This window comes from Chiloscyllium punctatum, chromosome 6, assembly GCF_047496795.1.
Source record: "Chiloscyllium punctatum isolate Juve2018m chromosome 6, sChiPun1.3, whole genome shotgun sequence".
Lineage (NCBI taxonomy): Eukaryota > Metazoa > Chordata > Chondrichthyes > Orectolobiformes > Hemiscylliidae > Chiloscyllium > Chiloscyllium punctatum.
In genome coordinates, this window is record NC_092744.1 from 8,234,715 (window position 1) to 8,249,427 (window position 14,713).

Consider the following 14,713-nt stretch of genomic DNA (forward strand, 5'->3'; position numbering starts at 1 on the left):
TGACACGTTTCCCCATGGGAGACTGGTTAGCTAGGTTCGATCTCTTGGAATACAGGGAGAATTAGCCATTTGGATATAGAATTGGTTCAAAGGTGGTGGTGGAGGGTTGTTTTTCAGACTGGAGGCCTGTGACCAGTGGAGTGCCACAAGGATTGGTGCTGGGTCCTGTACTTTTTGTCACTTACTTAAATGATTTGGATGCAAGCATGAGAGGTAGAGTTAGTAAGTTGATGACACCAAAAGTGGAGATGTAGTGCACAGCGAAGAGGGTTACCTCAGATTACAACAGGATCTTAACCAGATGGGCCCATAGGCTGAGAAGTGGCAGATGGAGTTTAATTCAGATAAATGCGAGGTGCTGCATGTTGGGAAAGCAAATCTTAGCAGGACTTATACACTTAATGGTAAGGCCCTAGGGAGTGTTGCTGAACAAAGAGACCTTGGAGTGCTGGTTCATAGCTCCTTGAAAGTGGAGTCACAGGTTGATAGTACAGTGAAGGCGGCGTTTGGTATGCTTTCCTTTATTGGTCAGAGTATTAAGTACAGGAGTTGGGAGGTCATGTTGCGGCTGTACAGGACATTGGTTTGGTCACTGTTGGAATATTGCGTGCAATTCTGGTCTCCTTCCTATCGGGAAGATGTTGTGAAACTTGTAAATCTTTTCTGAACCCTTTCAAGGATGTTGCCAGGGTTGGAGGATCTGAACAGGCTGGGGCGGTTTTCCCTGGAGTGTCGGAGGCTTAGGGGTGATCTTAGAGAGGTTTGCAAAATTGATGGGCGTGGTTAGGGTAAATAGGCAAAGCCTTTTCCCTGGGGTCAGTGAGTCCAGAACTAGATGGTATTGGTTTAAGATGAGAGGGGAAAAGATATAAAAGAGACCTAAGAGGCCACTTTTTCATGCTGAGGGTGATATGGGTATGGACGTGGTAGAGGCTGGTACAATTGCAACATTTAAAAGGCATTTGGATGGGTATGTGAATAGGAAGGGCTTGGAGGGCTATGGGCTGGATGCTGGTAGGTGGGACTAGATTATGGAGTTTTTCAGTGGAGCATAGGAAGTTGAGTAACTTTTTATAAAATCGAGGTGTTAAGATGATATAGTTAGAAAGTGATATAAGGTGCCCACAGATATAGTCAGGTGTCTTTTCCTTAGGGTGGGGTATTTCAAGTCTAGGGTTCATATTTTTAAGCTGAGAGGAGAAAGATTTAAAGGCTTTGGGGCAGCTTTTTTTTGAGTGGTTAGTGTGTGGAATGTAATGGAAATGTGGGTGTACTGTACCTTTTTTAAGAGTTCGAAACTAGCAGAACTATCTGACACAGCACCAAGTGTTCTCAATAAGGTAACAATGTAACACTTGGTCGAACAACTGGTTGCCTGGAGACTAAACCAGGTTTGAATTAGGCCAATCAGTTTAAATGTACCCTGAAAAATACCAAATTGCAATCACATTTGAATTTAGTATATTGGCAATCTTAAAAACCAATGACACAATCTGATGCTTTGGGGATATAAGACTGGGGTAAATTGAATAGTTGTGAGGGGAACTGCTAAGCCACCAGCCTGTAAAGACTGCCTGAAAAATACCTCTCGGAAAGGTACCTTTATCGATCAGTAGCCTATGAAGCAGAATCCCCAAGAGGAAGAAAAAAAAGACTGATACAGAGAGGAACCAAAAGCTGCCTGGTTTTGAGAAGATTTGTTTTGTAAATCTTTCTTGGGATTTTTATTTGACCAGTATTATAGAAGGAAAAGTAAAAGATAATTTAGAGGAAGGAGTTGTAAATAGTTGTTGGTTAATTATTCTGTTATACTTTAAGAAAATAAGTTAACTAGTTAAAATAGTTTAACTAGTTCTTGGCCTCAAGTTTTCAGATTACTGCAAGGGATAAATCTTTTCTGTGCTGGTGTAAATTAAGCAGGAGAGTTTGCCCTGTGTCGTAACAGGAATGAACCTCCAGAAGAATGGTGGATGTAGGTATGGTTAGAATGTTTAAAAGGCATTTAAGCAAGTACATAAATAGAAATGTTTGTAGAGCTAAGGGCCAAGTGCCCTTTTGACTATTGGGATTAGTTTAGTTTGGGATTATAATTGGCATGGATTCATTAGATTGAAGGATCTAGTTCCGTGCGTATCTCTAGGAGAGAGCAAGTAAATATGGATGCCTAAATGTATATCAGAACTTCTAGTGAAGAGTTAAAGACAGAAAACAAAGTATAACAAAATATTTTGATAACACAACCAATATTGTACACCAAGCTTTGTTTTAACTGGCACTTCATGAATTGGCACTCTTGATTAAACCAGCCAGCATTACATACCTGAAATACTGGAAGCTTACTGAAATATTGTCACATCAGAGTCCGTTGAGGGTAGGAGTGAGAAGGCTAGTTTTGTTTAAGCCAAAGTTGCATTATTGTTTAAATAGTTTATACTGTAAATAAAGTATAACAGTGATATGTATACTCAACATTATGGTTCTATTATTGTGTGTGTTTTCAGTAGATTATGTGGCCTTCTTGATCAGTTGGCACACAGGGCAAACACTCCCATGGGTACCGGTTAATAAAAAGTTCGTTGGAGTCATTTCATCTGCATCTTGAGAGATGAAAATTGCAATAGTGGTAATTACATCTAATCTGAAGTAGGAAAGGCTCGTTTTAATTGCTATCTCATCAGAAAACAATCAAAAGGAAAAATGATCAAAACCCTCACTCTCAAGTTGTTCATTATTCTTTCCTCAAAGGTGTTACATTCTGAAATAAATAGTCTGTCAGAAGCAGTTGGAAATGCACGTTGGAAGAAGACTGAAGGAGGAGGGCAAATAACAACTAAATGTAGTGATTATTGAAGTAAGTTGTGTGCAAAGGAGGTGATACATTAAGAATTACTAAAGGGTAAATTTTCCATGCAGTCTCCAAGGGATGGAAGCTAACGTGCATTGATGCGGTGTCTTTGTTTACATCATACCACCTCTTACCTAAAAGAAAGGTGAGGGAAAATACAAGGAACAAGCTAGTGAGAAGACTTTTAATTCTGTAGCCCTCAAGCTCTGAATTTAAAATTCATTTTTTTGCCTGAAGCTATATCACAATAGTGTATGGCCAGCTTAGAGTTCCCACACACTTCAGTTATTTCAACTGGGGATAATGCTTATTTAGTTTCTGGTAGTCTATGCTCAAACATGTTTCTGCATTATTTGAAGAGATTCCAGATCATCAATTTCAAAATTCAGCAATGATTTCACCCAGATTATACTTGAGACAGCATTTTTCCTCTTTAAAACAAAACAAGGTCAGAAAGTTATTACAACACAAACAGGCCATTTGGCCCATGCCAACCAAGTTTTCTAAACTGAACCAGTCCCATTTGCCTGCGTTTGGCCCTTGTCCCTTTAAACGTTTCCTATCCATGTACTTGTCCAAATGACTTTTAAATGTTGTAATTGTATCTGCCTCTACCACTTTGGCAGCAAGTTCTGTGTGTGCATTGTCCTCTGAAATGTAGGGCAAAATTACTGATTATGCTTGCTGTTGCATAATGTTTCAGAACTTTGGGAAGTACATTAAACTGAGAGTCATTGTACTTCCTCAGATTACTTAGAAGGTATATTTCAAAACAAATAGTGAAATGTTGAAGCAATCACTGAGAACATGAAGATTCTGAGATTACAATAATGTTCTCATTAGTAATGTAAAGGAAAGTACACAACATATTAGCTGGGAAAGGAAGTCATAAAGAATTTTCGTTTTAATAGTGGCCACAAAAATAGAGTAAAATTATATATGTTTGGTCATCTGGCACTTTAAATGGTATCTGAGCACTAGAATTTCAATATTGTACTTTTGAGAAAGGTTTACACCTTTCAAGGAAGAATTTACCTTTTTATTTCTTAGTTTCCTAACTTCAGAACATCCTAAAGTGGACAATAAGCACAATGCTGCAACCAATTTGTGCCCAGTCAACTCTGAAACAGTAAGAAGATCATCGTTTGTGTTGGGTGTCAGCTAAGTGCTATTCAGGACATGGAGAAAATCCTGGTCAAATAGCATTGTTTTAATGGTCATCGAGAAAGAACAGAGGCTGTCTGTGTAATGCCTAATTTCAGATTCTGCCAGTGACCAGTTTAACACTTGCTTAATTCCAACTCCCTCCACTCCCATTGTCGGTCATTGTGACTTGGCTTAAGTTGGTTACCTCACTGCAAGTAAGGTAGCTCTAGAGGCCAAAAAGGCATCCACAGTCTCCACTTTGTTTTTCCTAGTTTTAGCAGTTGATCACTAATTAGTATAAAGGGGTAGATTTAAGCTCCTCTTCAAAATTACCTGACAATGTTGCACTTGAAACTACTAAATCTTGAAGATTTTTTTTCTTCATAAAATAATTTAGCAAGTTGCGTCTAAATATAAGCTGCATTTACCTTTTTGGATGCTTTGGATAGCAAGTTGCTGACAGTACACTAACCTGAAGTGGTACTTAGTCTCTGAAATTATCAAAATGCTGGCAAAAAGCCTTGGGGATAAAGCAATTACATGTAAGAGTTACTCCGATGTACCTAAGATTTTTCCATAGGTCACAACACCAGTCCTGTGTTTTTTGAGGGCACGGTTAGATTATTTCTTTATTGCTGACTTGTTTAGAAATTCAGTTCAGTGAAAATATTGGAACGTTATTTTCACTGTTCTACTGGAAAGTAACTATGGAGCAGTTTTTAAAAGTCTGAGTTCTGAGGCATTATTCTTGCCATTAGTTTTAATCTTCCATCAATGCAATTCTTAAATGTTTACTTAATCTGGGAAAAAATACTGCATTTCTACAAAAGACAAATAAGCAGTAAATATAAATGTGAAGAGAACTTTTGAGATTTATTTATTCATGGCACATAAGGGTTGCTAGCAAGGTCAACCTTTATTGTCCATCCTTAATTACCAATGAGTACTGTTAACATTTGACCACATTGCTATGCCCCTGGAATCACATACAGGTCAATTGTGGTTCCCAGTGACCAAGTCTGTAGTAAATGTTGGTTGCTAGAAAAACTCTGGCTCAGAGTTGATGAGCTGGAGTCTGAGCTTCAAACAATGCGACACATCAGGGATGGGGAGAGTTACCTGGATACTGTTTCAGGACGCAGTCAAACCCCGTAGACTGACTAACTCAAAACCAATCAGTGGTCAGGGACAGGAGGGTGTGGCTGTGTGTGAGGCAGGTAGAGGGATCCAGAAAGTAGAGTTGTAGGAGCCTCAACCCCTGTCCTTGTCCAACAGGTTCAAGAGTTTTGCTCCCTATGTGGATGGGAATGGGAGCTGCAGGGAGGATGAGCTGACTAACCGCAGCACCGTGGTGCAGGGTGTGGAAGGAGAGAGAACTTGAATTAAGAGGAGGTAAAAGTGCAGATCTCAGGATAGGTTATTAAAATCTCTAACACACACACAAATGGGACAGTGTATGGAAAGGGTTAACAATCAAACATCAAGCACACTGGGCAAACAAATAATGACGAGGTTTGGTTAATACAGGACTGAAGGTGTTATATCTGCATGCATATTAAGGAATAAGGTAAATGAGTTTGTGACGCAGATCAAAATTGGCAGGTATGACATGGTGGACATTATGCAGATGTGGCTGCAAGGGGATCAGGATAGGGAGCTGAATATTTAAGGATATACCTCCTATCAAAAAGATAGGCCAGTGGACAGATGGGGTGGGGTTGCCTTATTAGTAAGAAATGACATTAGATCACTAGTCCGAAACAAAGCAGAATCAGATGGGGTAGAATCTGGAAACCGCAAAGGTTTTAAAAAAGTAGATGGAGTTATGTATAGGCCGCCAAACAGTAGTCAGGAACTGGGGTGCAAGATGGACCAGGAGATAGAAAAGGTGTGTAGGGAAAGGAACATTACAGTGATCATGTGGGATTTCCATATGCAGGTGGACTGGGAAAATCAAGTTGGTAGTGGATTGCAAGAAAAGGAATTTTGTGAATTATCTGAGATGGCTTTCAGGAGCAGCTGGTGGTGGAACCCACTTGGAAACAGGCAATACTGGATTTAGTGTTGTGCAATGAGGCAGACTTGATAAGGGAGCTTAAGGTGAGGGGACCCTCAGGAGACACTGATTGTAATATAATTGAATTTATTGTGCAATTTGAGGGGAAGAAGATAGAATCAGAGGTAGTGGCATTACAGATAAATAAAGGCAACTGCAGAGGCATGAGGGGAGGCACTGGGCAGAACTAATTTGGCGAGGAGCCTAGCAGGAAAGACTGTCTAACAGCAATGGTAGGGGTTTCTGGGAGTAATTTCGGTGACATAGCAGAGATTCATCCTGAGGAAAAAGAAGCATGGTACATGAGGCAACAATGGCTGACTAGGGTAAGTAGGGATAGCATAAAACCAAAAGAAAAAACCTTTTAAGTGGTGAAGAACAGCAGGAACCCGGAGGATTGGGAAGTTTACAAAAATCAACAGAGAGCAACAAAAAATGAGGGGCAAGATTAAATATGAGAGCAAGCTATCCAGTAATATAAAGGAAGACAGGAGGACTTTCTTTGGTTATGTAAAGGGGCAAAAGAGAGGCCAAAATGGACATTGGCTGCTGGAAAATGATGCTAGAGAGAAAATAGTGGGGAACAAGGAAATGGCTGAGGAACTGAATAATTACTCTGCATCGGTCTTCACGGTGGAAGACACAAGTAATATCCCAAAAATTCAATGGAGTGAGAGGCAGAATGAGGTGGCCATTATTAAGGAGAAGGTGCTAGAAAAACTGAAAGGCCTGAAGGTGGATAAATCACCTGGACCAGATGGACTACACCCCAGAGCGCTGAAGGAGATAATTGGAGAGAATAGAGGTGTGCGTGGTGATCCTTTGGAATTGTTAGAATTGGCGAAGGTCCCAGAGGACTGGAAAATTGTTTTCGTGCCACCCCTGTTTAAAAAGGGAGTCAGGCAAAAAAAGGAAAATTACGGATTGATTAGTCTAACCTTGATCATGGGTAAGATACTAGAATCCGTTGTGAAGATGAGATTTCTGAGCGCTTGGAAATATTTGGTTAAAATAGGGCATGGTTTCATCAAGGGAGGTAATGCCTGACAAATTTCCTAGAATTCTTTGAGGAAGTAATGAGCAGGTTCGACCAAGGAGTGCCAATGGATGTTCTCTCTCCGGATTTGAAGCAGGCCTTTGACGAGATGCAGCACAGGAGGTTACTGAGTAAGCTAAGGGCCCATGGTGTTACAGGCAAGGTGCTAGCATGGCGAGAAGCTTGTCTGTCTGGCAGAAAGCAGAGAGTAGGAATAAAAGGGTCCTTCTCAGGATGGCAGCTAGTGACAAGTGGTGTTCCACAAGGCTCAGTTGAGGGGCCACTGCCTTTCACATTATACATTACTGATGTAGATGAAGGAACTGAGGGCATTCTGGCTATGCTTGCAGATAATACTAAGACAGGAAGATGGAGAGGGAGAGGTAGCATTGAGGAGATCGGTAGACTGCAGAAGGATTTGGACAGGATCGGAGAGTGGGCAAAGAAGTGGCAAATGGAGTACAGTGTGGGAGTGTGAGGTCGTGCACTTTGGTAGGAATTATAGAAGCGGGGACTATTTTCTAAATGGGAAGCAAATTCAGAAGTTTGAAGTGCCAAGAGACTTGGGAGTTCTAGTCCAGGATTCTCTCAAGGTGAACTTGCAGATTGTCAGTAGTTTGGAAGGCAAATGCAATGATGGCATTTATTTTGAGAGGACTTGAATATGAAAACAGGGATGTACTTGTGAAGCTTTGAGGCTCTGGACAGACCACATTTGGAAATTGTGCACAGTTTGGGCCCTATATCTCAGGAAGGCTGTACTGGTCCTGGAGCGTGTTCAGAGAAAGTTCATGAGAATGGTCCTAGGACTGAAAAGCTTAACATATGAGGAACTCTTGGTTTATACTCGATGGGTTTTAGAAGGATGTGGTGGTGGTGGTGGTGGTGGTGGTGTTGGAGGTTGGGGGCGGGGGGGGCGGGGGGGGCGGGGAGCTGGAATCTAATTGAAGCATACAAAATACTGAATGGCCTGGACATTGGGTGTTGGGAAGATGTTTCCATTCCTAGAGAGACTAGGACCTGAGGGCACAACCTTCGAGTAAAGGGAAGACCTTTTAGAACACAGATAAGGAGAAACTTCTTCAAGTGGTGAGTGGTGAATCTATGGAATTTATTGCCACAGGAAGCTGTGGAGGCAAGGGCATGGTGTATATTTAAGAGCTAAATAGGTTCTGGAGTATCCAGGGGATCAGGGGCTATGGGTAGAAAGCAAGAGAATGGGGTTGAGCAACTTATCAGCCGTGATTGAATGGCGGAGCAGACTCGATGGGCTGAATGGCCTAATTTCTGCTCCTATGTCTTATGGTCATATGCTTTAAACCAAGTAATGATGCATTTTCTTTCTTGATGAACATAAGTGAGCCAGATCGGTCTTTCACAATCCGGGATAATTTTGTGGTAAGTTATCGAGACCAGTTTTAAATTCCAGGTATTTATCAATTGTGAATTCCATCATCTACTGTGGTGGGATTTTGAACTTTTTTTATTTGCAGAGCCTCAACTATTCGGTTAGTCTAGTGACGTTATCACTTGCCATTGTATCTCCTGATTACTTGTTCTGCTTTTAATCTGGTCAGTTTTTCTGACGTGCTGCCTGAAATGTGTTGGGAGCAAACGGAGTGCCATTTAAAAAGAATTGGTTAAACGTGAACAAAAAATGTATTTACCTGGGAATGGAATTGAGTAGCCGTACATGTGACAATACATGCAGGTTAGAGTGAAGAACCCTGTGTGCTATAATTGTTTCAAAAGTTGAAAAATATAGTTGGTGTATCTCCTGGTTCCTCAGGTTGCATGACTTTCGCACTTTTAATTAACTTTGCTTCCGAAAAGTTCTAAGCTTTTTGATTTTAACACTGCAGGCACTGAAACTGAAAATTGATTAGAATTTAATATTACATGTGGCTTTAAAAAAAACTGTTGCCAATAATGTGCTTTTCCTTATTTTTTCTAGACTAATCTCCAGGACACAAGCTTCTTTGAACAGATTTGCTGAAACCTTGAAGATATGAAACACGTGATCCTTGGAACTGGTGCGCAGTCAGCTATTGTCGGCTGCTTGTCTGATCAAATTAAACCCAAACTGAGTATGTGAGATCAGGTCGTTTGTTAATATGGACTTGTATCAAAAACCCTAAGAAATACTGAACGTGTCAATAGAGCTGAGTGCAAGCAGAACCATGTGGCGACTGCTCACATTAAAGTTTGGGCGCTTGTACCGTTGTCTGAAGTTCCTATTTGTGGTGAGTCTGTTGGTTTTCACATTGTTGAATACGCACTCATTTATTGCCTCATTTCAGAAGAACGAACTTGCAGATCGTCGTTTTATTAGCCTGAATAAGTGCCCAGCTTGTTTTGGAACCAGCTGGTGTCGTAAGTTTATGAATGGGCAAATCACTTTTGAGACATGGGGTCGTTTCCGAATACTGGACTTCTTGAATGTGAAAAATGTCTATTTTGCTCAGTATGGAGAGCCAAGAGAAGGTGCAAGGCGTATTGTTCTAAAACGCTTGGGCTCTAATCAAGAACTTGCTGATATGGACCAAAAAGTCTGCAAACGGGCTGTTGGGCGCCCTCGTTGTGATGTTACACAAGCCATCTACAAGACTCAGTTTTCCCGTTTAAATGGTGAAGTTCGGTTACTGACTCCAGATGTTGTGGAGGGGTGGTCAGACTTAGTACATTGTCCATCGCAAAGACTCCTAGACAGAATAGTACGCAGGTATGCTGAAACGAAGGATTCTGGAAGCTTTTTAATGAAAAATTTGAAAGACTCTGAGCGGATGCAGCTACTTCTGACATTGGCTTTTAATCCAGAGCCTCTAGTTTTCCAGGTATGTGTGAATGATAACTTCTCATTTACTGCAAAATTTGATTTTAGTTGCAACTTGTTTGTTCTTGCCTTTGCAAATCAAGTTTAAAAAATCATTATTTTGTTTTTGTTTTGGTATGTACACAATAATTCAGTTGGGGATTTCAGGATGTCAGATTTTCAGTACATTGATGAAATGATTTGCTTATCTCTGAAACGTAGAGATTGTTGCAGGAGTGCAAACTGTGTCACCGCAGCAGTATTGCTGTTAATATGGAATCATTTTTCTGAACTATTTTGAAATGCAGGACCTTGCAAGATATATGGTCTCCAGTGGTGCAGTGTTAGTGTCACTACCTCTGAGCCAGGAGGTCTGCGTTTAAATCACACCTGTCCAGAGGAGTGTAATGACTTCTTTAGACAGTTTGATTTTTTTTTCAAAAAGGTATTTTTTGAAAATTATTTGCAAATTTTAATATCGCAATCCATTGTCTAAATCTCGATGGCAAATGAAGATGGGCAACATGTGCTAGCCTCACTGCTGTTCCCCACATTCAATCAAGGAAAATCTATGATGCTTTTCCATTGACACTAAAGGTAGTACAGGTACACAATCCTTTATCCTCGGGACCAGCTGGACTTTGGAATTCAGAATTTTTTGGATTTTGGAATAAGTGACAGTTTAATGGTGAAATTAAAAAAAAAACTTATCAAACATCAGATGCACCTGTGAGTACGACAGGTCCTGAGACAGAATTGACGCCTGCCTGTGCTGGGCCGCACCACCAGTGTGACGTGGTGGAGGTGGGTTAACTCTTTGCACACAAAGCAACCTTGTTATGGAGAAAAGAAACTTTGGATTTCGGAGCTTTTTCGAATTTTGGATCTCGGATAAAAAAAATTTCAATTTGGTTTATTTGTATGCCTAATTTACTGATTTATAATTATTTCATATTGTAAACTGCAATTATATGATCTCAAGGGTGTTGCTGCACGAAGAGACCTTGGAGCACAGGTTCATAGTTCCTTGAAAATGAAGTCATCAGCAGATAGGATATTAATGAAGGCATTTAGTATGATTTCTTTTATTGGTCAGAGCACTGAGTATAGGAGTTGGGAGGTCGTTGCGGGACATTGGTTATGCCACTTTTGGAATATTGTGTGCAATTCTGGTCTCCCTGATATCTGAAGGATGTTGTGAAACTTGAGAGGGTTCAGAAAAGATTTAAATAGATGTTACCAGAGTTCGAGGATTTGAGCGATAGGGAGGGACTGAATACGCTGGGCTATTTTCCTGGGGGCGCAAAGGCTGACGGGTGACCTGATGGAGGTTTATAAAATTATGAAGGGTGTGGGTAGGGTAAATAGACAGTCTTTTCCCTCTTTTGGACGAGTCCAGAAGTAGATGCCATAGGTTTCAGGTGAGTGGGAAAAGATATAAAAGAGACCTAAAGGCAGTGTTTTGACTCAAAGGGTGGTGCATGTATGAAATGAGCTGCCAGAGCAAGTGGTGGAAGCTTTTACAATTGCAACATTTTAAAAGGCATCTGGATGGGAATATGGATATCTTCCCAGATATTGACTGGGAAAGCTATAGCTAGAGTTCGTTAGATGGGTCGGTGTTTGTCCAATGTGTGCAGGAGGGTTTCCTGACACAATATGTAGACAGGCCAACAAGAGGTGAGGCTATACTGGATTTGGTTCTAGGTAATGAACCAGGCCAGGTGTTAGACTTGGAGGTAGGTGAGCACTTCGGGGGCAGTGACCACAACTCGGTGACTTTTACTCTAGTGATGGAGAGGGATAAGTGTGCACTGCAGGGCGACAGTTATAGCTGGGGGCAGGGAAATTATGATGCGGTGAGGCATGACTTAGGATGCGTGGATTGGAAAAATAGGCTTCAAGGGAAGAACACAAATGATATGTGGAGATTGTTCAAGGAACAGCTAATGGGTGTCCTTGATAAGTATGTACCAGTCAGGCAGGGAGTAAAGGGTCTTGTGAGGGAGCTGTGGTTTAACAACGAATTGGAATCCCTTGTGAAAGGGAAGAAGGCGGCCTATGTAAAGATGAGGCGTGAAGGTTCAATTGGGGCGATTGAGAGTTATAAGGTAGCCAGGAAGGATCTGAAGAGAGAGCTAAGAGCAGCGAGAAGGGGACATGAAAAGTCCTTGGTTGGTAGGATTAGGGAAAATCCAAAGGCTTTCTATAGGTATGTCAGGAATAAAAGGATGACTAGGGTAGGTATCGGTCCAGTCAAGGATAGTAGTGGGAAGTTGTGCGTGGAGGCGGAGGAGATTGGTGAGACACTAAATCAATACTTTTCATCAGTATTCACTCAGGAACAGGACACTGTTGCTGATGTGAATATTGAGTCACAAGTGATTAGAATGGATGGCCTTGGGGTACGTAGGGAAGAGGTCTGGGGAATACTGGAAAGGATGAAAATAGATAAGTCCCCTGGGCCTGATGGCGTTTATCCTAGGATCCTCTGGGAAGCTAGGAAGGAGATGGCGGAGCCATTGGCCTTGATTTTTATGTCGTCGTTGTCTACGGGAATTGTGCCTGAAGACTGGAGGATAGCGAATGTGGTCCCCTTGTTCAAGAAGGGGAGCAGGGATAGCCTGAGTAACTATAGGCCAGTGAGTCTCACTTCTGTTGTGGGCAAAGTCTTAGAGAGAATTGTAAGGGATAGGATTTATGAACATCTGGATAGGAATAATGTGATCAAGGATAGTCAGCATGGTTTTGTGAAGGGCAGGTCGTGCCTCACAAACCTTAGTGAATTCTTTGAGAAGGTGACCAAGGAAGTGGATGAGGGTAAAGCAGTAGATGTGGTGTATATGGATTTTAGCAAGGCCTTCGATAAGGTACCCCATGGCAGGCTAATGCAAAAACTATGGAGGTATGGCAGTGAGGGTGCATTAGAGGTTTGGATTAGGAATTGGCTGGCTGGAAGGAGACAGAGGGTAGTAGTTGATGGTATAGGTTCATCTTGGAGTGCAGTTACTAGGATCTATTTTGGGACCATTGCTGTTTGTCATTTTTATAAATGACCTGAGGAGGGGCTTGAAGGCTGGGTGAGCAAGTTTGCGGATGACACGAAAGTTGGGGGAGTGGTGGACAGCGAAGAAGGATGTGGCAGGTTACAGCGCGATATAGATAAGTTGCAGAGCTGGGCAGTAAGGTGGCAAATGGAATTCAATGTAGCAAAGCGTGAAGTCATTCACTTTGGTAGGAGTAACAAGAAGATGGATTACTGGGCTAATGGTAGGCTACTTGGCGGTGTGGATGAGCAGAGGGATCTTGGTGTCCATGTACACAGATCTCTGAAAGTTGCCACCCAGGTAAATAGTGCTGTGAAGAAGGCATATGGCGTGCTGGGCTTTATTGGTAGAGGAATTGAGTTCCGGAGTCCTGAGGTCATGTTGCAGTTGTATAAGACTCTGGTGCGGCCTCATCTGGAGTATTGTGTGCAGTTTTGGTCGCCATATTATAGGAAGGATGTGGAGGCATTGGAACGAGTGCAGAGGAGGTTTACCAGGATGTTGCCTGGCATGGTAGGAAGATCGTATGAGGAAAGGCTGAGGCACTTGGGGCTTTTTTCATTGGAGAAAAGAAGGTTTAGGGGTGATTTGATAGAGGTGTACAAGATGATTAGGGGTTTAGATAGGGTTGACAGTGAGAACCTTTTTCCGCTAATGAAGTCAGCTGTTACTAGGGGACACAGCTTTAAATTAAGGGGTGGTAGGTATAGGATAGATGTTAGGGGTAGATTTTTTACTCAGTGGGTTGTGAGTTCATGGAATGCCCTGCCAGTAGCAGTGGTGGACTCTTCCCTCTTTATGGTCATTTAAGCGGGCATTGGACAAGCATATGGAGGTTATTGGGCTAGTGTAGGTTAGGTAGGCTTCGGTCGGTGGAACATCGAGGGCCGAAGGGTCTGTACTGCGCTGTATTTTTCTATGTTCTATGGATAGGAATGGTTTTGAGGGATATGGGCCAAGTGCTGGCAAATGGGACTGGATTAGATTAGGATATCTGGTAGGTGTGGATGAGTTGGACCAAAGACTCTGTTTCCGTGCTGTACATCTCTATGACTGTATAACCTCAAGTGTTCAAATAATTTATTTGCAAAGCAATATTATGATTAACACCCATGTCTTGAAGCTGTCAAACTTTAAAAATGTGAAGTTTGTAAACAGAAATTGATGAGTTGGGATTGTAGTTACTGGGTAGAGATTAGAGATGACATAGTGAGTGGACTGTTGCTCCACTTGAGTCTTCAGGGATAGTTATTTCTGTCTTGTTTGTTTTTGTATCAAATCCATAGACTGTGGTGATCATTAATTAAATTGTATTTTTCAGAAGAAGAGGAGTTTGAGGATACTGTTTAAGATGGGGGAAGGTTCCTAAAATATCTGTCTGAGTTTAGCTGAGTTTCGTGTTCTTAAAATTATTAGCATGATCCAACACATTTGGACGACTTTGAACTAGTTCCCAGAATGTCCGAGTCTTAAGTGAGAGAATCCATAATTGGGTATGCTCAGTTTTGTACTTTAAAGATGGTTGGAAAAAATAATTAGGAAATATACAGGCTGACAGATACTTGAGATTTTGATTCCACTTGCTGTTGAGATGATTCTGAGGGATTTTGACTTAGATTTGACTTGTCATGTACCTAATTTGAGAATGGCCAGTGGCAACACTAAATATGGAAAGCACAACATGCTGTGTTCCCCAAAGTGCTCAATGCTTTATTCAAGGAGGCCTCTTTATTTTTTAAACCAAGACTTTATTTCGCTTACTGGAGCATGA

General features: G+C 41.5%; 1 protein-coding gene across 3 annotated transcripts in view; it reads left to right on the plus strand.

Annotated features, from left to right (window-relative positions):
• LOC140478700 (divergent protein kinase domain 2A) overlaps positions 1–14,713 on the plus strand; it is a 250,229-nt gene that overhangs the window by 19,115 nt on the left and 216,401 nt on the right. For 2 of the 3 annotated variants that reach the window (XM_072572003.1, XM_072572004.1), the window contains exon 2: positions 9,038–9,917. The exons of the other annotated variant lie outside the window; for it this stretch is intronic. In XM_072572003.1, the coding sequence (XP_072428104.1) occupies positions 9,264–9,917 (654 nt within the window). In that variant the 5' untranslated portion in view covers positions 9,038–9,263. The remainder of the gene's footprint in view (positions 1–9,037; positions 9,918–14,713) is intronic. 3 annotated transcript variants of the gene reach the window in all.